At 42.7% G+C, this 23,277-nt stretch overlaps 1 protein-coding gene across 1 annotated transcript in view; it reads right to left on the bottom strand.

Annotated features, from left to right (window-relative positions):
• The window catches only part of BICC1 (BicC family RNA binding protein 1), a 125,257-nt gene that overhangs the window by 34,113 nt on the left and 67,867 nt on the right, over window positions 1–23,277 (bottom strand). The window contains exons 4-6 of the mRNA XM_032231947.1: window positions 4,512–4,591; window positions 3,575–3,733; window positions 1,942–1,995 (exon numbers count right to left, since the gene is read on the bottom strand). Of these exons, the coding sequence (XP_032087838.1) occupies window positions 1,942–1,995; window positions 3,575–3,733; window positions 4,512–4,591 (293 nt within the window). The remainder of the gene's footprint in view (window positions 1–1,941; window positions 1,996–3,574; window positions 3,734–4,511; window positions 4,592–23,277) is intronic.

The following is a 23,277-nucleotide window of genomic DNA, read 5'->3' as shown; positions in this document are numbered from 1 at the left end:
GAAGCCAAAACCAACGGTTTCCAGCAAGCGATTCGGCTCAGAGGAAGCAAGAACGAAAATATTTGCAAGCTTGTAGAATTCCCCATTTTTAATAGCATAGAAGAAGTGAAGCCTGCCACTTCCAATCCAAGCATCTCAGCTGAACTTCCTTAATCAGCTACCTGGCTCCCACTCGACTTGCCTCCGTCTGTCTGTCCTTCGCTTCGGTGGTGACTAGCATGCTGTTTTCCCTTGACTGATGAAGAACTAGCTCTCCCTGGCCTTTCTGTTCTGTCCCAGGCTTCCCAAGAGCATGAAACAAACTCCTGGTCCCAACAAAAAACCCTTTTATTTATTAATTCTGTTGATTCACATCCAGCAAAGTCTTTCAAAGGAGGATTTACAGTCACAGACCTTATTTGGCTTGGAGAGATGCCAGGCTGATATTTGCAAAACCTGGCCAGGAGTCTCGGAGAGTCACAAGCCAATTAAGCAAAGTAATTGTCTCCTGCAAACTCCACTCCCCTTTCATTTCTCTTTTATTTCTTCTGGAAGGTGCCATTCATTGCCCATCTGTGGTCTTACTCCCAAGTCTACCCCTGTTCTTTAGCTGTCCCCTTCGTCTGGCAACTTTGTGCATGCACACACTGGGAACAGGCTCCAGCTGTTCGTCTGTCACACTGATGTCTGACTCTGAAGGCAGCTGATAACTGGCATAGGACTCTGACGTCCTCTGTGCCTCTGACACAAAGCCTTCCTCAGACTTCAGGACTGGCCCATGTTCCTTCCCAACCTCCTCACTGTCGGAATCTGCTGCCAGCTCTGCTGGTGGGCCACAACAGTTTCCAGGGCCAAATTCAGGAGAGCAGGCAGAGGGCTAAGCCTGAGACTCAAACTATAGGCTCTACTTAGATGGGGAGAGCATTTCAGTAAAGGGGGCTGCCACTTGTCAGAAGAATAATTTGGGGTTCCCGCTGTGATCCAGACAGCTGTGAGAAAAGAAAAAAATATTTATTCCTAAAAGCAAAGAGTTTGCCTTTAGGGACAGCTGCAGAGAAATGGGGTACAGCAACAGAATTTTATAGGGGAGCTTGTCCTGCTCTGTGTGTGTGTGTGTGTGTGTGTGTGTGTGTGTGTGTGTGTGTATGTTCTTGTGAACATGAAGTTCTGCTGGGAGAACTCATTTAATTAATTCTATTTGTGTTTACAGATCGTATCCTTTGATATGTGGATTAGGTCTGGGAAAAGTATTTGAGGTTTTGAGGAAGTTTGAATAATCCCCCCCCCCCATTTGCTATTTTTACTTGATTAACTTAGTTTAACTTTCAGCTTGACTGTCAATTATCTAATGGTGATGCTGACTCTCATAGTACGATCAATTCGGTTAATGTTTTAAGGGAAGATGGAAAAAGGAGAAAGACTAAAATACACTTTGATATAAAACTTCTCACACACCAAAGAGCCTGCTTTCCTAGATCTACAGATACTGCAAAATCAGGAGAGAGTGAATGAGAGGAGAAAAAAAGCACACCCGAGTTTAAGGTTTTATAAGTTAACATGTTAATTCTCGTACCTGGACTCTTAGCAACATGGAAACTTTTACAGGGATAAGACCTATTGAATTGGCATTAAGGGGCAGTAATTCTGAAGAGGATACCCAGTGACAGGAACTGTGTCTATAGAGACACGGGAAGTGACAAGAAGTGCCTACAGAAATACTTTGTTCTTCTATGCTGTGGCTTATGGTATCCCTTCTCCTGAGCACAGAAAGTGCCAACAGGCCTCGGCAGTCTACTTCCCTTGACATGCAACTGGAATGGAAGTCAGGAAAACAACAAGAAAAGTTGCAGCTCCAGGTAGGCTAAATTCCCCGAGCTGCAAATTTTGCAGAACACATAATGGATCTGGAGGAATTCCAACTTTTTAAAGTAATGTTCACTCATGCTGGCATTTCATAATTACCCGTATTCTAACTCTGGCAGATTCCACTCCGGCTGGCTGCCCTGCGATAGACACCTGTGGAAAGGCGAGGACCAAAAATTAAATTCTAATAATAGCAGGAGCAGGCAGAATAGTGAATCCTTGACAGAATATCAATGCATGGCAAAGCTCTCTTGGAATTCTATTTTCTTACTCTCAAAGTCACCCTGGGGTCATCCATAGTAGCAGAGAGTAAAGAGGAAGAGAGGATGGCAGACACATTCACAGAAGACTTAAGCCTACTGCATCTCAGTTGGGCATAGAAGGAAAAATTACCTGAATACTGTATCTGGGCCTCGTTTGTGCGCCCTGCCTACACACACCTGAAAAGTTGTGGCCTCTTGAGCACTTCAACTTTGCCCTATCATTTAGAATGGCTATGGAAATTAAAAAAAAGTTTTGAGATTATTTGCTCTGCACAAATCTACAGGAAACAAAGTTTTTTAGGACTTAATATATTCATCAGACAAAGGGTTTGTTTGAGAGAAAAAACTGTGCAACCAAAACCAATCACATATGCTACACGTTTTGATGGACCTGGCGTTACTGATGCTCCCAGAGTTATTGTGCACAGAATGACAAGGGGAGTTGAAGCAAGGACAAAATAAAGTCAGTGATTGGACAAAACCGCACAACGAAACACAATTTGGTTTCAAGAACCTTTTACAATACAATACAATAGCAGAGTTGGAAGGGAGCGTGGAGGTCTTCTAGTCCAGCCCCCTGCCTAGGCAGGAAACCCTATACCGTTTCAGACAAATGGCTATCCAACATCTTCTTAAAGACTTCCAGTGTTGGGGCATTCACAACTTCTGGAGGCAAGCTCTTCCGCTGATTAATTGTTCTGTCAGGAAATTTCTCCACAGCTCTAAGTAGCTTCTCTCCTTGATTAGTTTCCACCCATTGCTTCTTGTTCTACCCTCGGGTGCTTTGGAGAATAGTTTGACTCCCTCTTCTTTGTGGCAACCTCTGAGATATTGGAACACTGCTATCATGTCTCCCCTAGTCCTTCTTTTCGTTAAACTAGACATACCCAGTTCCTGCAACCGTTCTTCATATGTTTTAGTCTCCAGTCCCCTAATCATCTTTGTTGCTCTTCTCTGCACTCTTTCTAGAGTCTCCACATTTTTTTACATCATGAAGACCAAAACTGAATGCAGTATTCCAAGTGTGGCCTTACCAAGGCATTATAAAGTGGTATTAACACTTCACTTTTAAAAGCATACTGCTGTGTCCTTCTAAAGGACAGGCATGAAGCAAAATTGACAACTTATTTGAGTGCACAAAGAGGAGGACAAATACACCCAGGATAAGCATCTCTAGTGCTCCACAAGGCTTAATTTCAGTAAGAAAAACTCCAAAGATGCTTTTTCTGGGTAACGGCTTTTCTTAGGAAAAGCATGCAATTGTGCACATATACAATATATTGCCTCTTGCTCCGCTTCCTCCTCCACCACCACCACCAAATGCAAAACGAACACAAAGTGTGAAAGCGTTACCCTCCCAAGGGACGTGGGCTAAATGCTTTTCCACAAAAAGTCCTAGGAGACAATTCCGTCTTCATCAGAGTTGGCGCACGGTCTCGGGGCTCAAAAGAAACTGAGAGGATACTTACTTGATTGCTTTTTTCCGCTTGGTTGTTTCGATTAGAGTCTGGAAAATGGATGTGGCAGCCTGTTACTTCCATCACTTTTTTAATATTATTCCCTCCTTTGCCAATGACGTGAGAATGCTCAGTGTGAGATACGTCCATCTTCAGAGTGACTCGGTTGCTCTGAAAATCAAAATCAGGATATTCTTTATTTCACTCTTCTGGGAGAGAATACATTTCATCTTTACAAAGCTATTGACATTCAGGCCTTGGTTTCCAATCTAAACCCATTTTTCTGGTGAGATTTCATTTGGTCCATTTCAAATCACCTTTCCTGAGTTAGAAAAAATTAGGGTTTATTTTAAAATGAAAAAGTGGAAATATTTTGTACAAACTAAAAGGAACATTTTTATTGTGGCCATGCTCTCTATCTCAGCGGTCTACAACCTTTCCATCTTGGCGCGAGAAGAGCGTGTGAGCGACAGGCATATGCATGCACGCCCATCACTTTTGTGAACGGACCTTTGTGTAAGCACACAAGTGCCCTCTGCTCATGCAAATACAGTTTCACACTCACACTTGCTCATCATCATCGCAATTGGAAGTTCTTATGGGCACGCTTGCCCATTGCTCTAAAACCTAGAATTCTAGCTTAAAGATGAGTACCGTGTTTCTTGAACTATAAGACGCACCGGAGTATAAGATGTACCAAGATTTTGAAGAGGTAATTTTTTTAAAAAAAGGTTTTGCCCTCCCCGCCCCCTCAGAGCACTTTGCAGGCCTCCCAAACACTCTGCATGCTTCGTTTTTGTGAAAAAAGGGATGTGCAGGGTGGGATTTTGGGAGGCTAGAAATGCTGTATTCAATGTATAAGACATACCCAGATTTTCACACTCTTTTTTTGCGGGGGAAAGGTGCGTCTTATACTCCGGAAAATACAGTAGTTAAATTTTTAACTTACTTTTGTATCCAAGACAGACATGATCTTTTCCTTAGCTTCTTTAACATTCTCCCTTTTTCCAGAGACTTTGATGTGAGGATCTTAAATGAAAAAGATTAATTACTTTGTAGCAAGGCGAAATATCTGAACGAGTCACCCAATCTTTCTAACACAAGCAAGCATACCTACTTCTGCTTTTCATACATATTCTATTAGGTAGGTTATACAAGAGGCACGTTGTATATTTCCTGGAGAAACCCTCAAAGCTGTTGCAGCTTCATCGTGAATTAATTTATGGCAGACACATTAACTTCCAAAAGTTTGAGATGGACTAGAGAACCTGTCGGTCTGTTTAAAAAAAATCCATTACACTGAAAAGAGGTTCTGGGCTATATATTAACTCTGCTGGAATGTAATACAACCTACTGCTGAATATACTGCTTTAAACTTAATGTAAATCGTTCTAAAGGGACACAGTGGCTTCTGACCTTGTCGATCAGAAAGTCACCTGTTCAAATCCCTAGCGCCACGTAACGGAGTGAGCTCAGACATTTTTTTTATTATCAGACATTTATTATGATTTATAGGCCGCCCTTCTCCCTGAGGGGACTCAGGGCGGCTTACAATCACGGGAAGGGGGTGCAATAATACAAGACAAACAGTGAGTAAACAAGATAGATAATAAAACACCAACTTGCATTCAACAGTCAACACTCGGGCGGGTAATTTAAAAACTTATCCCCAGGCCTGCTGGGAGAGCCAGGTCTTAAGGGCCGTGCGGAAGGTCTGGATGGTGGTGAGGGTACGAATCTCAACGGGGAGATCGTTCCACAGGGTCGGAGCTGCAACAGAAAAGGCTCTCCTCCGTGTAGTCGCCAGTCGACATTGACTGGCAGATGGAATCCGGAGGAGGCCCAATCTGTGCGATCTAATCGGTCGAAGGGAGGTAATCGGCAGAAGGCGGTCTCTCAAGTACCCAGATCCACTACCATGGAGTGCTTTAAAGGTGGTCATCAATACCCTGAAGCGCACCCGGAGATCGACAGGTAGCCAGTGCAGCTCGCGGAGGATGGGTGTAATGTGGGCGAACCGCGGTGCGCCCACTATCACTCGCGCGGCTGCATTCTGGACTAACTGCAGTCGCCGGATGCACTTCAAGGGCAACCCCATGTAGAGCCCATTGCAGTATTCCAGCCTAGAGATCACAAGGGCTCGAGTGACTGTTGTGAGAGCCTCCCGGTTCAGGTAGGGCCGTAACTGGCGGACCAGGCGAACCTGGGCAAATGCCCCCCTGGTCACAGCCGACAACTGATGGTTAAAAGTCAGCTGTGGATCCAGGAGGACTCCTAGATTACGGACCCTATCTGAGGGGTATAAAATTTGACCCCCCAGCCTGAGTGTTGGAATGTCAGCCAAATTGTTGGGAGGGAAACACAACAGCCACTCGGTCTTGTCCGGGTTGAGTACCAGTTTGTTAGCACTCATCCAGTTCTTAACGGCCTCAAGCTCCCGTTACTTGTCCCAGCTTCTGCCAACCTAGCAGTTTAAAAGCATGCAAAAATGCAAGTAGGAACCACCTTTGGTGGGAAGGTATCAGCACTTTGTGCGCCTTCGGCATTTAGTCATGCCGGCCACATGACCATGGAGATGTCTTTGGACAGCGCTGGCTCTTCAGCTTTGAAACGGAGATGAGCATCACCCCCTAGAGTCAGGAACGACTTGCACGTATGTGCAAGGGGAACCTTTATCTTTACTTTTAAATCTTTCTAAACTTGACTGTAAAAATATGATTTCTGTAACAGAGTTGTCGAAGTATGGAATGCTCTACCTGATTCAGTTGTTTTAGCTACACATTTTCACAGTTCCAGTCGCAAATTCACTTCCGTGGACCTTACTTCATACTTAAGTGGTCAGTAGAGGGGACGTGGATAAGTGCACTAACGTGCCTATCATCCCTGTCACTGTATTTTTACTCTTTTATTCTTGTTCTAGTTTTTGTATGACAAATTCTAATAAATAAAATAAATAAATACCAAGTTCTACATGCAATCAATAGCAATAGCAATAGCAGTGGACTTATATACCGCTTCATAGGGCTTTCAGCCCTCTCTAAGCGGTTTACAGAGAGTCAGCATATTGCCCCCAACAATCCGGGTCCTCATTTTACCCACCTCGGAAGGATGGAAGGCTGAGTCAACCCTGAGCCGGTGAGATTTGAACCGCTGAACTGCTGATCTAGCAGTAGCCTGCAGTGCTGCATTTAACCACTGCGCCACCTCGGCTCTTATCAATCACAGAAATGTGAAGTTTATTTTCTTTCATCAGCGTAAATGCCCAGTCAGTTTTCAAGTAGCTATCATCATCATCATCATCACCACCACCACCACCATCAATGCCTACATCAGGGGTGTCAAACTCAATTTCATTATGGGCCGCATCAGGGTTGTCTTGGACCTCAGGGGATGGGTGGACATGGGTGTGGTCAGCTCGATGTCACTTGTGTTAGGGGCACCTGTGGTGGCCAAGTGATAAGGCAGAATTTCCCTCAGACCCTTCCACATTTTCATTATAATCTCCTTCATTCTCTTCTTTTTCCTTCTCTCTTCCTTCTCCTTTCTTCTTTTTTCCCTCTTTCCTTCTTTTTCCTTTCTTGCTCTCTTTCTTTCTTTTTCTTTCTCCTTTCCTGTCCCTTCTTGCATGCTCAAATGCAAAAGGGAAACATGTCTCCTTTTATTTTGTTTTTAGTTTGTTTTGATAGCCCGCTGTTAGAGAAAAAATGGGGCCTCAGAAAGGCACCACGGGCCGGTCCTTTGCTGTTTCCAGGGCAGCCCGTGGGCCGGATCCAAGCACCGCATGGGCCAAATCTGGCCCATGGGCCTTGAGTTTGACAACCCTGGCCTACATGGGCAAATCCATGCACTTCTCTTGACAACACTTTCTGACATTGCTTGCCTTTGCTTTCTTCTTCCTGGGGCGGAGTGTGTGTGTGACCAGCCCAAGGTTTCCCCAGCTGGCTTGATGCCTAAGAGGTACTGCAACTCCACAACTCCACATTTCTAGCCAGGTGCCTTTAGCAACTGCAACCAAACTGACTCTCAATTCTCAGCTAGATTTTTTTTTAAGATTTTTTTTTATTTTTCCCATTCAGATACATTTGCAAATATACATTCTTTTAAGTGCTGTTAACATTTATCTATTAACCATTTATGTTTATCACTATCTTCTTACAAATATATAAAATACAATTTGGGTCACTTTCTTGCCACCCCATGTCTCCATCTTATTCTGCGACAACCTTGCTCCTTCCATCTTCTCAGCCTCCTTTCTCTGCCTTCTTCTTTCCTCCTCTCCCTCCTCTTTTCTTCTTCCCCTCTTTCCCCCCACTCCTCCTCTCTTCTCCTCCTTTTTACCCTCTCCTCCTCCTAATTCCCCACCCTTATTTTCTCTGTTTTACCCTTTCTTCCTTTCCCTCGTCCTCCCTCCTTTCCATTGTTTACCTTTGCTTATTTACTTTATTTGATGGGTTCTCGGGTGGTGGTTCAGCAATCCCAATTTTATCTTTTCATACTAATAATTTTCTCTGTTTACATTTGACTTCTAATATTAAATCCACTTGTACCATTTTTTTTAATTTGCATACTTTTATTTTAATACTTTCTTATCTCCCCCCTCCCCCCATTTAATAGTGTGTCATCTGGCTTCTTTATTTTATGCTTTGTTCCTTTCTCTTTCTATTTGTATCTCTTTTCTAACCAATCGTAAAATTGCCCTGATGTCCTGCAGTACATTGATTCCTCTTTGTCCTTTATTCTCAATGTTAACCTGCTAATTTCTGCACAATCTAATATCTTCTTTGTTATCTCTCCTTCTGATGGGATTCTAGCTGCTTTCCATTTTTGTGCAAATACAATTCTAGCTGCTGTTATTGTATGTGCAATCAAATATGTTTTCCTCTTTGCTATATTTCTTCAGCAAGATTTATTCATCCCCATATTTATGAATAGCCTGCCTGTCCCCATGTAATATTTCTGACAGAAAAATAAGTCTGACGGGGCATTTTATGAAGAACTCTGAAAAATATTTTTCTTTGCTGAATGCCAAAGATGGAAAAAAATCTATATAGGTAGTCCTCGATTTACGACAGTTCACTTACTGACCAAAGTTACAGCAGAAAAAAAGTGACATGACTATTTTTCACCTTTGCAACCATTGACCCCATTGTCAAATGATCAAAATTTGGATGCTTGTCAACTGACTCATATTTATGACAGTTGTAGCATCCCGGAGTCACATGATCACTTTTTGCAACCTTTGGACAAACAAAGTCAAGGGGGAAGCCGGATTCACTTAACATCCATGTTACTAACTTAGCAGCTGCAATGATTCACTTAACAACTGTGACAAGAAATTTCATAAAACGGGACAAAATTTACTTAACAAATATCTCACTTAGCAACAAAAATTTTGGGCTCAATTGTGGTCGTAAGTCCAGGACTACCTGTACTCCTGATACTACAGAACTGATGCCAGGTAAGTGCTCTTCATAGACAGTTGAAATTGGGGTGCATGTTCTGTTAAGATACAGCCTATTGTGCCTTAAAATGGCTTCTACTGCAAAGCGCAGTGGAGTTGCCATGATAACGGCTTCACAGCCTCCTGCTGGTAAGGGGGGAAATCCAACATTAGAAATAATCCTGTATTAGACAGGATTATGATAAATAAATACCCAGGCAATGCTGGGTTATCAGCTAGTATTTTCTAAAAATGAAAAGGTGGGGCAATATGTTTCTATAGACTTAATTTTAAGGACTGGATTAAGAAGTTATATTAATATTACACGCGACATGCTGAATGAGGGATGCCCTTTGGTTGACCTAGTGAGTCAAAAGTCTGCCTCTGTTTAGAAATAAAATCCAATTTTCCCTGCATTCAAGGTAAAGGCAAAAGGCAAAAATCAGCCTATGGGAAATTGTGTTAAAACCTTTTTCCTGATCAGGTCCATACAGATGCAGGAACTTTTCTCAGCTGAGTTCATCTCTAGATGCCAACTCAATCAAGGACTTGTGTTCCTTTCCAGCCACCAACCCTGCCCTCTCTGTTTCTAACAGGGGTGTCAAATTCAAGGCCTGCAGCCCATATCCAGCCCTTAGGGTGCTTAGATTTGGCCCACAGACCCTGCCTGGAAATAGTGAAGGACTGGCCCACGGTCCCTTTGCTAGCAAAAATGAGGTGTGGGGACTGCATGTGCACACACACACACACACCCCACCTGTTTTGGCCAGCAGAGTGTTGCAGGAGGCCATACAGGCCAAAATGGAGAGAGGGGTGCATGCAGGCTCTCCGCACCCTGTTTTGGCAAGCAGAGTGCTGCGGGAAGCGTCCATCCCATCTGCTGTCTGTCCCAACTCCCCCTTCCCTTAGCCGCCTGTGGGGGAGAGCTCTCAAACAAATCCAGTTTGGCACTCCTGGTTTGTAATCTTAATGAGTGCATCCTGTTTGGCATAGTTTTAAGACTTTCTTTGTATTGACTGCTTAGTGACACAAACAACGTAGCCTATTCTGGAACCCTGCTCGATCGAGTGATGGGATGAAGGGGCTCCAGTAGTTTATCTTCTGATGGCCCCGGTTTTTGTCTCGCTCTGTGGATGTGGCACTAAAATCTTTTGTAACCAGAAGGACCAGGAAGGACAGAGCACCATCTGCTGTTGTTACACATCACCAGCAAGTAGCTGGATGATTTCTGTACAGCCAGCTCCTCTTCTGAAAGGAGAACAGCTTTGCACCCATGGGGACACTGATGCAGTGGATTTTGACAAAGGGCATTGTTGCAACAGACTGGGGTCTCTTTTGCTAGCGTTCCAGGCAAGATCTCAAGAGCTTCACAACAGGGAATCTTTGGAAACTGGCTCCTGGTGTGCAACAGTGCCCTCATCTCAGTGCAACGTGACGTCCTCGAAATTATGAAATCATACAACACACACACACACACATACAATTTTCTTTCTCTATGTCATCTGAATCCCTCCTATGAGGGTTGAAAGGAGTGCTAGAAAAACAGAAGTCGTGTCCTGGCTGATGGGAAAAAGAGACGCTCAAATCACCTTGTGTTTTCTTTGGCTGTGATGACTCAGCAAGTGATGGGATTCCAGGCAATGGTGGCTTATTAAATAAACCAGGCAAAGCTTCACATGGTGGCCAAAATGACCACCTATCACAGATCCTTTCACAGTAGATTTTCCACACTGAACAGAGGCTGCTTTAAACCCTGTAATTCTACAGAATTCGTGTTACGAATAGAGTTTGACCCACCATAATTAGAAGCCGGACCAAGAGGAAAAAGTCCAGATAGTTCACAAAGAGCCGAGGTGGCACAGTGGTTAGAGTGCAATACTGCAGGCTAATCCAGCTGATGGCTAGCTGCAGTTTAGCAGTTCAAATCTCACCGGCTCAAGGTTGACTCAGCCTTCCATCCTTCCAAGGTGGTTAAAATGAGAACCCAGATTATTGGGGCAAGAGGCTGACTCTTTAAACCACTTAGAGAGGGCTGTAAAAGCACTATGAAGCGGTATATAAGTCTAAGTGCTATTGCTATGATACAATCCGAAAGCTGGAAGGGACCTTGAAGGTCTTCTAGTCCACCCCCCCTGCCCAAGGCAGGAATCCTTATTGCATCCCAAACAAGGATTTGTATGTACTGTTCCTTCCTCAACTAGATAATTGAGTTATCTGTCAGGTATTCCATTTTTCCTCTAGGAAGCTGGAATAATGTTAAATGAAACCATTTTGGGACAGACTGAATTAAACTGAAACCTCCTTTCAGACTTCAAGAAAAACTTATTCTCTGAATGAAATGATCTTGTTGCGGTACTTATACCATCCTGTGAGAAAGGTCATTTTTACCATGATTTTGGTAAAAAAAAAAAAAACCGATAGATGGAAATAAAAATGATTACTATGTGAATATTCTATACTGCCAAATGTAGAAAGATTTCTTTTCGTAGCACGATGAATGAAGATTATACTGAGCTGTATTTTATTTTAAACTGTTTGTATGTTGCATTTTAAATTGTTTACTCCATTACACTAAGAGCAAATTTTGCTGGAGTAAATCGAGCTAAACAAATCCAGCTAAGTGCACTCACAACTTGCTTATTTTACCCGTGCAGACCAAAGGTGGAAAGCAGATGGTCTAAACCAGTGTTTTTCAACCACTGTGCCGTGGCACACTAGTGTGCCGTGACATAGTGTAAGGTGTGCCGTGGGAGAATTACTTTATATATAGTCAATATAGGCACAGAGTTACATTTTTTTAACATTTTCTAATGGTGGTGTGTCTCGTGATTTTTTTCATGAAAAAAGTGTGCCTTTGCACAAAAAAGGTTGAAAAACACTGGTCTAAACACTGAATGCTACAAACACTGGATCATTGTGGTTAAGAAGGTCAGAGAAAACTAGAATGCTCAAAATGCAGAAGAGTGGTGCAGCTGACAGACATTAAGAGGTTTAAAAATTAAGTGCACAGTGGGGGTGAGGCATGACACAGCTCTTGGCTCCAAATCCCATCACTCGCAACTTCTTCTCATGGAAGATCAGACACCAACTCATCGGGGAACTATTAAATGCCAATCACTGTCTCGGTAAAGTGAATTTGGATCCCATAAAGCAAGCCAAACATCTCGGAGCAGCTAATAACACTGGAGACAAGTGCATGTGGAAAAACAACACATTTTAAAATTGTGATGCATCAGAAACTTCCCTACCTCAATGCAGGTAAAGAAGATCAAGGTGGAGACGCGGGGTGCAAGATTTTAACTGCAATCCTGATTTAAATTGCTACATCCCATTTTCCCCAGAGCTGGACAGAAGGATCTAGGACTCCCCAAATGTTGATTTGCAGCACTGAGCACATCTTCCATGAAGCCGTTTGAGCTGAGGACTCTAAGAAGCCCAAATGAGGTTCACTTGGACAATCACGTCACTCCACAATATAAGAGCTACTTTCACGTCAGCTCTGGATATTATTTGCCTTCTGATTTTGTTAATCTCTAAGGTAATCTTTAAAAGGACTTCAGTACTGTGTTTTCCTGAAAATAAGACAGGGTCTTGTTTTCTTTTGACCCTCGAAATTGGCCTTATTTTGAAGTTTTATTTTATTTATATGCCGCCTTATTCCCTAAAAGGGACTCAGGGCGGCAAACAACTTCAACGGGAAAGGGAACATACAAATACAAAACAGACATTTAAAATAACCAACAGCCACACCTGTCAAGAGGGGAAGGGAGCTCATCAACCCCAGGCCTGCCGACACAGCCAGGTTTTAACGGCTTTTCGGAAAGCCAGGAGAGAGGTGAGGGTCCGAATCTCCGCAGGGAGTTCATTCCAAAGGGCCGGAGCTGCAACAGAGAAGGCCCTCCCCCGGGTCGTAGCCAGATGGCATTGGCTGGTGGATGAAACCCGGAGGAGGCCTAATCTGTGTGATCTAATGGGTCTTTGGGAGGTAATTGGCAGCAGGAGGTCTCTCAAGTACCCAGGTCCAATACCATGAAGGGCTTTATAAGTAATAACTAGCACCTTGAAGCGTATCCGGAGACCGATTGGAAGCCAGTGCAGCTGGGGGAGGACTTATTTTTGAGGTGCAGGAGGCCTCTTAACCCGGCCTGCGGCCTAGCTGATCCAGAGAGAGGCTGTTTCTGGCACACACTTGCCAGCCATAGTGCCACTGTGCCTGTTGCTCTTTTTACGGCCGCTACTAAGAGAGGAGACACAGTAGCTAAGGTTTGTAGGAGGGGGCTTCCAGGAGGCTGTTCTCCGTGGATGGCAGGTGCATGTGGGGCACATAGGGCATGCCCCCCCCCCCAGGAAATGGTGGGGACCGGCTGTGCATGCATTTAAATATTTTCGGGAGAAGCCTTAATTTAGTGCATGAGCTCAAAAGCCCAGTTGGGCTTATTATCCAGGGAGGTCTTATTTTGGGGAAAATGGGGAGGGTATGTACATCAAATTTTTTTTAATAGCCACGTTTCCCCGAAAATAAGACTGGGTCTTATTTTCTTTTGGGCCCCAAAATAAGTACTAGGGCTTATTTTGAGGGGTGTCTTATTTTTCCCCATGTACGGGAGGCCCACTTCTTCTGCTTGCTCGCAGAAGGGCAGGAGGCCACATGGCGTGCCAGTGCCGCCACCAGAAGGGAGGGGATGAAGCTGCCCCATGTGCCCCACACTGGCTTACCTCAGGGCCCTGCAGCCAAGGCACCCATGCCCCGACACCTGCCTCACCTCACAGTGGCGGCTCTGGCAGCCCCATCCAGCAGGGCCCTGAGTGGCCACCAGCCCACTTCTGCTTGCTCACAGCTGCAATAGAGCAGGAGGCCAAGTGATGTTCCAGGGCTGTAGCCATGAGGTGAGGTGTGGGTGGACCTGCCCCAAAGACTCTGCATTGGTTTACCTCAGGGGCCTGCAGCCAAGCCATCCACTCTCCGACACCTACCTTGTGTCACGGCCACACCAGCACAGCACTCGTCCTCCTGCTCCACTGTGGCCGCAAGCAAGCAGAAGTGGGCCACCGATCAAGTTTACACATGGGTACTGGTGTTGCTGCCATGAGGTAGCTGTTGAGGTGTGGATGGCTGCAGAGGACCTGAGGTAAGCCAGTGTGGGGCACATGGGCAGCTCCATCACCACCCCACTTCGCCTTGTGGCTGTGGCACTGCGAGCAACCAGATAGAATGGGCGGGCAGCCAGCTGCACAGGCACTTAAGTAGGACTTATTTGCGGGTAGGCGGGTAGGGCTTATATTAGATGCACACTTTAAAAACATGCTAGGGCTTATTTTCAGGATAGATCTTATTTTCAGGGAAACAGGGTATATGCCAAACTCTCATTTTTCTTTTCTTTTCACCAATCTTGCTGAAGAAAACTAGATGAGAGTTGTGTTTGGAAATGACTTCTTTTAACAGGCTATATTATAGTTTCAAATTAGGCTATGACTGAGAACAGTTCTGTTCTGTGCCCTCCACTCTATTTTTAGCCTTGTGTCATTGCTCTGGTGTTAACCTCATCAAAACATGTCAATAAGTAGGGCAGAAATTACTGAATCCAATGCCTATCCTGAATAATTTGCAGTGACCAGACAGAAGAACTTTAAACTCTGCATTCTGCAAGTAATTCACAACCCAGGCATGAACAAAATGACAAAAAAAATGAAAGCATCATTATACTTATCATAAGTATATGTTTATGTAAGTTTTCTTCAAACTGCAAAACCTCAGAAGGGCAAAAATGCTTCTATTATACTAGAGAAACAGAAGAAAACATAAAACTGGACAGATACCTTGGAATAAACAAACATTTTGCTGTCTCTTTTAAAAAAAAAAATATCGGTGACGAAATCCAGGATTTTTTCTTGCAACTTTTCTCAACCGGAAGTTCAGTAATTACAAAACCCCTGCAAATAAATCTTAATCAGATGTACTGAGTAGTACAACCATGTTCTTAGGTGGCATGCTACCAAAAAGCATTTCCGTCTGATCCATTGAAATCCATAAAAATGAGGAAGCATGAAATGACTTTCTTAAAAGATTCCAAGAAAATTCAAAAGTTAACCTGACATAATTTTAAAAAATGGCATATGGATTTAATGATTGGTAAAACCTGTTGAATGCTTTTTATCTTCACATTGAATGAACATTTAAAAAAAGTGGGGGAACAGTTTGGACTGTTTGAATCCAAATTTCTCTGGACATTCATCCATAATTAATAGCACTCTCTCTGCAGCTGGAGATGTTGTTCTATGGCAATGAAGTGTTTATAAGTAGTGTGAGTGGCTGTAATAAAACCTGAGTTTGAAAACATCAGCAACAGGGTACAAGTTATTGGGAAAATAGAAAACGCTGGCTTAATACTGTTACTTTGACAAGAACAAAAACTGCCCTAGTACTATAAAGGACTTTGAAAATCACTTAAATATGAGTCAGCCATATGCGACAGCAGCCAAAAAAGCTAATACAATCCTTGGTTGTATAAAGAAAAGCATAGAATCAAAATAACGTGAAGTATTAGTACCACTTTATAAAACCTTAGTAAGACCACAACTGGAATACTGCATGGTACCACATTACAAAACAAAAGATGTTCAGATTTTGGAAAAGTGCAGAGAAGAGCAACTGATTAAAGACCTAGAGACTAAAACACATGAAGAACAATTGCAGGATTTGTCTAGTCTAGAGAAAAGAATGACTAGGGGTGACATGATAGCAGTATTCCAGTATTTGAGGGGCTGCCACAAAGAAAAGGGAGTCAACTTATTTTCCAAAGTACCAGAAGGTAAGATGAGAAACAATGGATAGGAACAAATCAGGGAGAGAAGGAACTTGGAATTAAGGAGAAACTTCAGTGAGGACAATTAACCAGTGGAACAACTTGCCTTCAGAAGTTGTGGGTGCTCCATCACTGGAGGTTTTTAAGAAGAGACTGGACAGCCCCTTGTCTAAAATTGTCACGTAAAATGTCTCCTGCTGGAGCAGGGGGTTGGACTAGAAGACTCCAAGGTCCATCCCATCCCATTCTTTGTAGAGAACATGTCTACCTGTTCCAGAATAGTTTCAGTCTAGCTTATGCCAAACTGGAATCCTCCAAATCAGGGGTGAAATTCAGCAGGTCCTGACAGGTTCTGGAGAACCGGTAGTGGAAAATTTGAGTAGTTTGGAGAACGGGCAAATACTGCCTCTGGCTGGCCCCCGAGTGGGGTGGGAATGGAGATTTTGCAGTATCCTTCCCATGCCTGCCTACCAAGCCGTGCCCACAGAACCGGTAGTAAAACATTTTGAATTTAACCACTCCTCCGGATGTGTGAACAATTCTCAGAATCTTCACTCTGCAAGATCATTGCTAAGAATTCTGGGAGTTGAAGTCCATACGCCTGAACAGCACCAAGTTTTGGAAAAGCTTTTGCAGTTAGTGACCAGTTTAGCCTAATCATTCTTTTAAAGAAAAAAGCCGTAAATGTAGCATTACAAGAAGGAGCAAATTTTCTTCACAAAATAGACCCAATTGCTACATTACCCTTTGAAAAGGAAATCAAAACAGAGTTTTGCTACAGTATGTGAGCACAACTCAACACATAGTACCCCTCAACTTCTTATCAACGTTTATTGTACTTTTTTTTTAATGAAGCATTCCATTGGAAACATTCAGTTCTGTTTCTAAAGGTTTTGGCAAATGTTGCAACCAGCTAGCAGCCAAATACCTTAATATACTGTATTTGTTCCAAGAGATTTATTACTTTTTGGCTCAACAAATTTAAGATCCTCCAGTAAATGTGGATGACAACAACGGCTGCAGCCATTACGTTAAATTGCCTCGAGGCATAGTGCAGGACTTTTTCCATAAACCAATTTATTAGAATTAAACTATTTAGTGCTTGGAGAAACAGAGCAAGTTCTTAAACTTTCCTTCCTGTATCCAGAAGAAAAATCATAGCATTTGAGGTTTGCATATATTAAAAAAACAATGCTCTTGTAAAAGCAACATTAATGGAGGGTTTAAAGCATGTTTCACAATGGTTTAATTGTGCAGAAAAAAATGGGCCAGTTTATTGAAAAATAGAATCATACGGTAGTTCTTTTTTGGTATTCATAGCTTGGTGATCTCCAATCAGTTTATGCTCAAAAATGAGAACTGCTCTTAATAAGATCCCTTTGGTTTCAACTTGACTCCCAGATAGAACCTGGAAGAAATATGGGATTTTATCAGCAGTGTCACAGAATTGATTTTTACTGCCCCTTTCCAAATATTTTTTGACATTGTGGGCTTGCCTACAGCCCTGATGGACAAGCATATTCCCGCCAATGCTGGGCTGTGTGCACCCAATTGAACAAAGTTAGTTGGGCTTAAGCTTCTCTTTTGGATACTGAAGTTACGAGCTAAACATTTTTGAGGGTTGGTTGTTTTTTTGCTACAGCTGCAATATCTTATTACAGGAGAAATCAAGTTCAAAACCATCAATTTTTATTGAATTAGTGACTCCCTCAAATTACAGGCCTAGTACATTAATGAACTTCTGTTATTGAAAACTGCATAGATTTTTTTAAAAAAATGATTTGTGCAGGAAACTCTAACCACAGAAATTGGCTTAGTGTTTTTAAGAAAACAAACGTTTTAAAGCATTTAATAAAAACAGGCACTTTGCCTAACTCAAGCTTGGAACATGTTTACTTCAACTTATAGATTGTAAGGACAGTTTATTTACACACCTGCACACAATTTTTTTTATCTTGCGTTTCTCAACTAGAAGAGGCTTCACTGAATAAATGCCCTCTTACTCTGACTGATCATCTTGAAAGTGAAATTCATATTAATAACAAAAGATAGATTTGCAATTGCCACCATTTAAATTAATTGGTTTAAAAAATTCTTGGTTTGAATCACAACAGATGCAAAATTACTTTGCTGTATATTGTCAACTGCTTTCTTAATATGAGCCAGCTTATCACCGGGATGGGAAAAAGAGAGTCAAAACAGACTCACAAGTACTGATTTTAAAAACTTGAAGACTTAGTGTATGTGCTTTGTTGTTTTAGAAGTCTTAAGACACACTTCCCTTTTTTTTTTTTTCATTTTAAAACTTCCCAACCATGATGCTAGGTAACTGGAATTTTCAGAGCTCTTTTGTGTATCAGCCGAATGACCGGTTTAACATAAGCAGCCAAGGCATTCTGAAAGTTGACCAACACTTAATTGGAAAGGTCAAAGCTAAATTATTCCATGGTTACATGTCCACATAAACGTACACTGGAAAGCAAAGATCTAGATGAGCACTGAGCTAAGTGAATAGGATGGAATTTAATAGGGAGAAATGCCAGCATCAGGATAAGAAAATGGTAACACACAAGTCTAAGATGATATATAAAAAAGATGTTGAGACTCTAGAAAGAGTGCAGAGAAGAGCAACCAGGATGACTAGGGGACAGGAGGCTAAAACATATGAAGAACGGTTGCAGGAACTGGGCATGGCTAGTCTAGTGAAGAGAAGGACCAGGGGAGACATGAGCAGTCTCCCAATATTTGAGGGGCTGCCACAGAGAGGAAGGGGTCAAGCTATTCTCCAAAGCCTCTAAAGGCCAGACAAGGAATAATGGATGGAAACTGAACAAGGAGAGAGATTCAACCTGGAAACAAGGAGGAATTTTCTGACAGTGAGAATAATCAACCCATGGAAGAGAAGTTGCTTTCAGAGGTTGTGGGAGTTTCCTCACTGGAAGCTTTCAAGAAGAGACTGGCCTGCCATCTGTCAGAAAGAGTGTAGGGCCTCCTGCTTGGGCGGCGGCAGGGGGGGGGAGGTTGGACTACATGACCTACAAAGTCCCTTCTAATTCTGTTAATCTCTAATCTATATGAGGTAGACCAGGCTTGCCAGTAGGACATCTGAAAGGGATCTGGAAGTTCCTTGTCAGTGACAACTGCACATGAGCCAGGTATACTAAAAAAAAAAAAAAAACCCTGATATCCAAGTGATGTGAGATAATTTTTCTATTATGGCCTGGAGTGGTGGATCATCACACTTCAGGGCAAGTTCAGAGGATATTACCCCCATTCAGATGGGAAAGGATCTGAAATCCAAATCCTTTAAGGAACAGTTGAAGAATCTGGTTGTGTTAGCCTTCAGAAATGAGGGCTTTGGAGAGATTCATAGTAGTCTTCAGATATCTTAAAGAATGCCACAGAGAAGTCATGGGTTTATTCTACTGCACTAGTGGAAAGAACTAAAATCAGTGGGTGAATCCTGTAAGGAAGGAGATTCAGAGTAGACATGGGAAAAAAACTTTGAATAGGCTGACACCTGGTGAGTCTTCCTCCCCTAATGGTTTTCAATTGAAGTTGGATAGCTACCTGTGTGGAATGTTATAGCAGATCTGGCACTAACTGGGTTTTTAGCTTAGGATCCCCTCAACTCTATGATTCCCTGAGCGCCATCAAACAGAATAAAAGAATTGAAAGGGACCTTGGAGGTCTTCTAGTCCAACCCCTACTATTCTAGACAAATGGCTGCCAAACTCTTCTTGAAAACCTTCAGTGATGGAGCACCCATGAAAGCTGTTCCACTGGTTGATAGTTCAGGAAGTTTCTCCTTCATTCTGGGTTAATTCTTGCCTTGATTAGTTTCCACTCTTTGCTTCTTATCCTGCCCTCGTGTGCTTTGGAGAATAGCTTGACTCCCTCTTCTTTGTGGCAGCCTCTTAAATATTGGAAGATTGCTATCATGTCCCTCCTAGTCCTTCTCTTCATTAAACTAGACATACAAACGATAAACCTATCTGTCAAATAATACACATATGTATCTATATACAATTTCTCATTAGCACTGAAACATGCCTAACTGAAATGGGATGAGCATTCCTTGCCTAGCCTGCAACTGGCAAAGGAGACTCATGCAGGACCTCGGGGTTGCAACTGAGGCCCAGATGCTTCAGATCAAGATGACAGATGCACAGTCTGCGGCCAGACTAGGCCTGCAGTTTAATTTGATCATGGAGTCCCTCTGCCTGTCCTCTTCCTCTCCCACGTTCTTGGCAGACCCTAAGCATGAGGTAAGAGCTCTAGAAGAATTTCTTTCCCTTCTCTTGGGGGAAGAGAAGAAGCTGCCCCTCTGGACAACTTAAAGCTACAGCTCCTGTCAACACAACGTGCAGTGTTCCTCCTTTCTAGTTTTGACACCTCGAATGTTTCCTGTGGGGTGTTATTTTGCTTAATAGTTTTTACTTCACCCCATACCTGCCAAACATCATCTGTGCCATTCAGGAGTTCGGCATGCCTGAAATAGTTCTCTTTATATTGCAACAGTGATAAAATGGGGAAGGAAAGAGGGATTTTTGATAGCATTGCACCACGGATTCCAGTCCATCAGAATGCACATGATAAATTGCATTTATCTTCTGTTTCATAGCGTTCCTAGACTTTTTGACAGCACAATTCGTATCCATTCAGAACCAGAATCCTGCATCCTACATAAACACATTTAACAAAACGTCATACAATATTATTGCTAATTGTAGACAGAAAGTTCCATTCTTTGCCATGAGGGACTACTTTGTATTATAAATCAAACATCTAAGACTGTGATTTAAGCAACAGCACATTAAATCTCCAAAGGCAACCACAGTAAACAGATGTCATTCCTGGTCCTTACTGGCCGAGACAGAAATTCGTCCCTTAGACAAGCACAGAAACATAAAAAACAGATTAAATTGAATTATTTATCTATCAGAGATCTGAGTACATATGATGTGAAACGAAATACATTCTTTGAACTTTTCATCAAAACTTTCCAAAAATATGCTTCAGAAGGCTTCCCCGGAACACTGTAACGCTTCAAAGCCTCCGTTGAGCCCTGCTTCCAAATCTGTCTCTTCCATCTTTCAGCCTCAAACCTCAGGAATATTATAGTTAATAACATCCTCTCTTGTTTTGCGTGCTTATTTTATTATAGTTATTTTTTTAAAACTGTGACAGTTTTGTATGTGTTTATTGGTTCTCAAATTAAATGTTGTATGCCACCCAGAATCACTTCCTAAGGTAAAGGTAAAGGTTGTCCTTCGCACATATGAGCTAATTGTTCCCGACTCTAGAGGGCGGTGCTCATCTCCGTTTCAAAGCTGAAGAGGCAGTGCTGTCTGAAGACATCTCCATGGTCATGTGAGCAGCATGACTAAATGCTGAAAGTTCACGGAGTACCATTACCTTCACACCAAAGGTGGTCTCTATTTTTCTACTTGCATTTTTAACGTGCTTTCAAACTGCTAAGTTGGCAGAAGGTAGGACAAATAATGGGAGCTCACTCCATTACGCGGCGCTAGGGATTCAAACCGCCAAATTGCGGGCCTTTCTGATCGACAAGCTCAGCGTCTTAGCCACTGCGTCCCAAGCTTGTTTTAGGACAGCCTAAAGTGACTGCCACCCAAAAAGATTTCTGTTTCAAGCTGTATTACTCTACTGAGAGAAGAGGGTTATTATGGACTGACCACTTCTTGCTTATGAGTGACATTTCACTTCCACCTCAGAAAGAGTGGGAAGGCCAAAAACTGTTGGCATGGCCAACAGACACAGGGGGGAAAATGTTCTCTTGCTGTAGATGGGCACGTTGCATTGGAGGCATAGATACAAGAAGGCTGGATTCTTTTCATGGTTTAAAACGAAGCCCAAGCCAGAGATCGTGAGAGGACAGCCCTCTCCTCAGAATCATCCGATATGGGCCTATTTCAAAGATGGAGATGTTCACATAAGCAGAGAACAAGAAACAGATGTGCATCAATATAAACCAAAAATGATTTAACTTCTAGAATCACAGCCAGAAAAACCCTGGCAACTGGCTTCGCAGTTGCATTGCCTACAATATAGATTTCTGGACCTAAAGCTTGGCATGTACTCCTGATTATGATGTTTGGAGAGAACTAGGGTTCTAGATGCTGTGACAGTTTCAGATCAGCTAGCAACTATTAAGCCTATTTCTTCCTAATTAACCACAATCCAATCCATCATTGATTACTTCCAGACACTTTTCTTCCATTGTTTCAGTGCTGAGATTATTCCTGCCGCATCCGTTCATCCTCCTTTGGCGGCTCCTTCGATCTAGTCACAGCTTGGCAAACGCCACGCCTCAGGAGCTACTGTCTACAATTTCTCCAAGATGTTAACAGAGCTACCTAATTTTATTTATTGCTGCAGTTATTCCATATCCATCACCCTGACTTGTTTTAGAAAAGCGGAGATAACTGCAGTGTACTTCACTGTAGGATTTGGCCAGTCCCCCTTTCAGCTCAGCTTCCTCAAAAGGACACCCCTAGAGGGATACAATTAGAGGACATTCCAAAGAAAAGAAGGGCAATAAATAAATAAGGACATTTGAACACAAAAAGTGATTTGAGTAGCTTAAAGAAAGTAAAGCCATTGGAAAATACATAGAAAAACACAAGAAAGTGTGTAAGATGTTGAGACTCAAGAGGGCAGAGAAAAGTAACAAGAATGATTAAGAGACTGGAGGCTAAAACGTACAAGAAACAGCTACAGGAATTGGGTATGTCTAATCTAAACGGACTAGGGGGAGACAAGATAACAGTGTGCCAATATTTGAGAAAGACCCTTTTTGCACCCAAAGGCAAGATGAGAAACAATGGGTGGAAACTAAACAAGGAGAGAAGCAATCTAAAAACAAGGAGACATTTCTAGACAGTGAGATCAATCAACTAATAGAACATCTTGACTCCAGACGTTATGGGTGCTCCATCACTGGAGGTTTTTAAGAAAAGACTAGACAGCCATTTGTCTGAAATAGTCTAGGGCAGTGTTTCTCAACCTTGGCAACTTGAAGACGTCTGGACTTCAACTCCCAGAATTCCCCAGCCAGAATTCGCTGGCTGGGGAATTCTGGGAGTTGAAGTCCAGACATCTTCAAGTTGCCAAGGTTGAGAAACACTGGTCTAGGGTGCCACTCTAGGAGGAGACTCTATGGTGGGGAACTGGAGTTCCGGTCAGCAGAGAAAAAGGTCAGCCACACTAGGAGGAGACTCTATGGTAGGGGAACCAGACTTCTGGTTGGCTCCAAACTTGAACAAGGCGCTTCCAGTTAGGACCTTTGTGGCTCTTTGAGTGTTTAAGGTTGCTAACCCCTGGACTAGATGACCTCCGAGGTCCCTTCCAGGTCTATTGTTCTAAATCTTAACCTCCAAGTGGAATGCCTATGTTAACCCCTAAGCCCAATCTTAGAGATCTTAAGTTAAACTGGGCAGTTTTGCCTA

This window comes from Thamnophis elegans, chromosome 15, assembly GCF_009769535.1.
Source record: "Thamnophis elegans isolate rThaEle1 chromosome 15, rThaEle1.pri, whole genome shotgun sequence".
In the NCBI taxonomy this organism is placed as follows: domain Eukaryota; kingdom Metazoa; phylum Chordata; class Lepidosauria; order Squamata; family Colubridae; genus Thamnophis; species Thamnophis elegans.
This window is presented reverse-complemented; position numbering and strand designations above follow the sequence as displayed.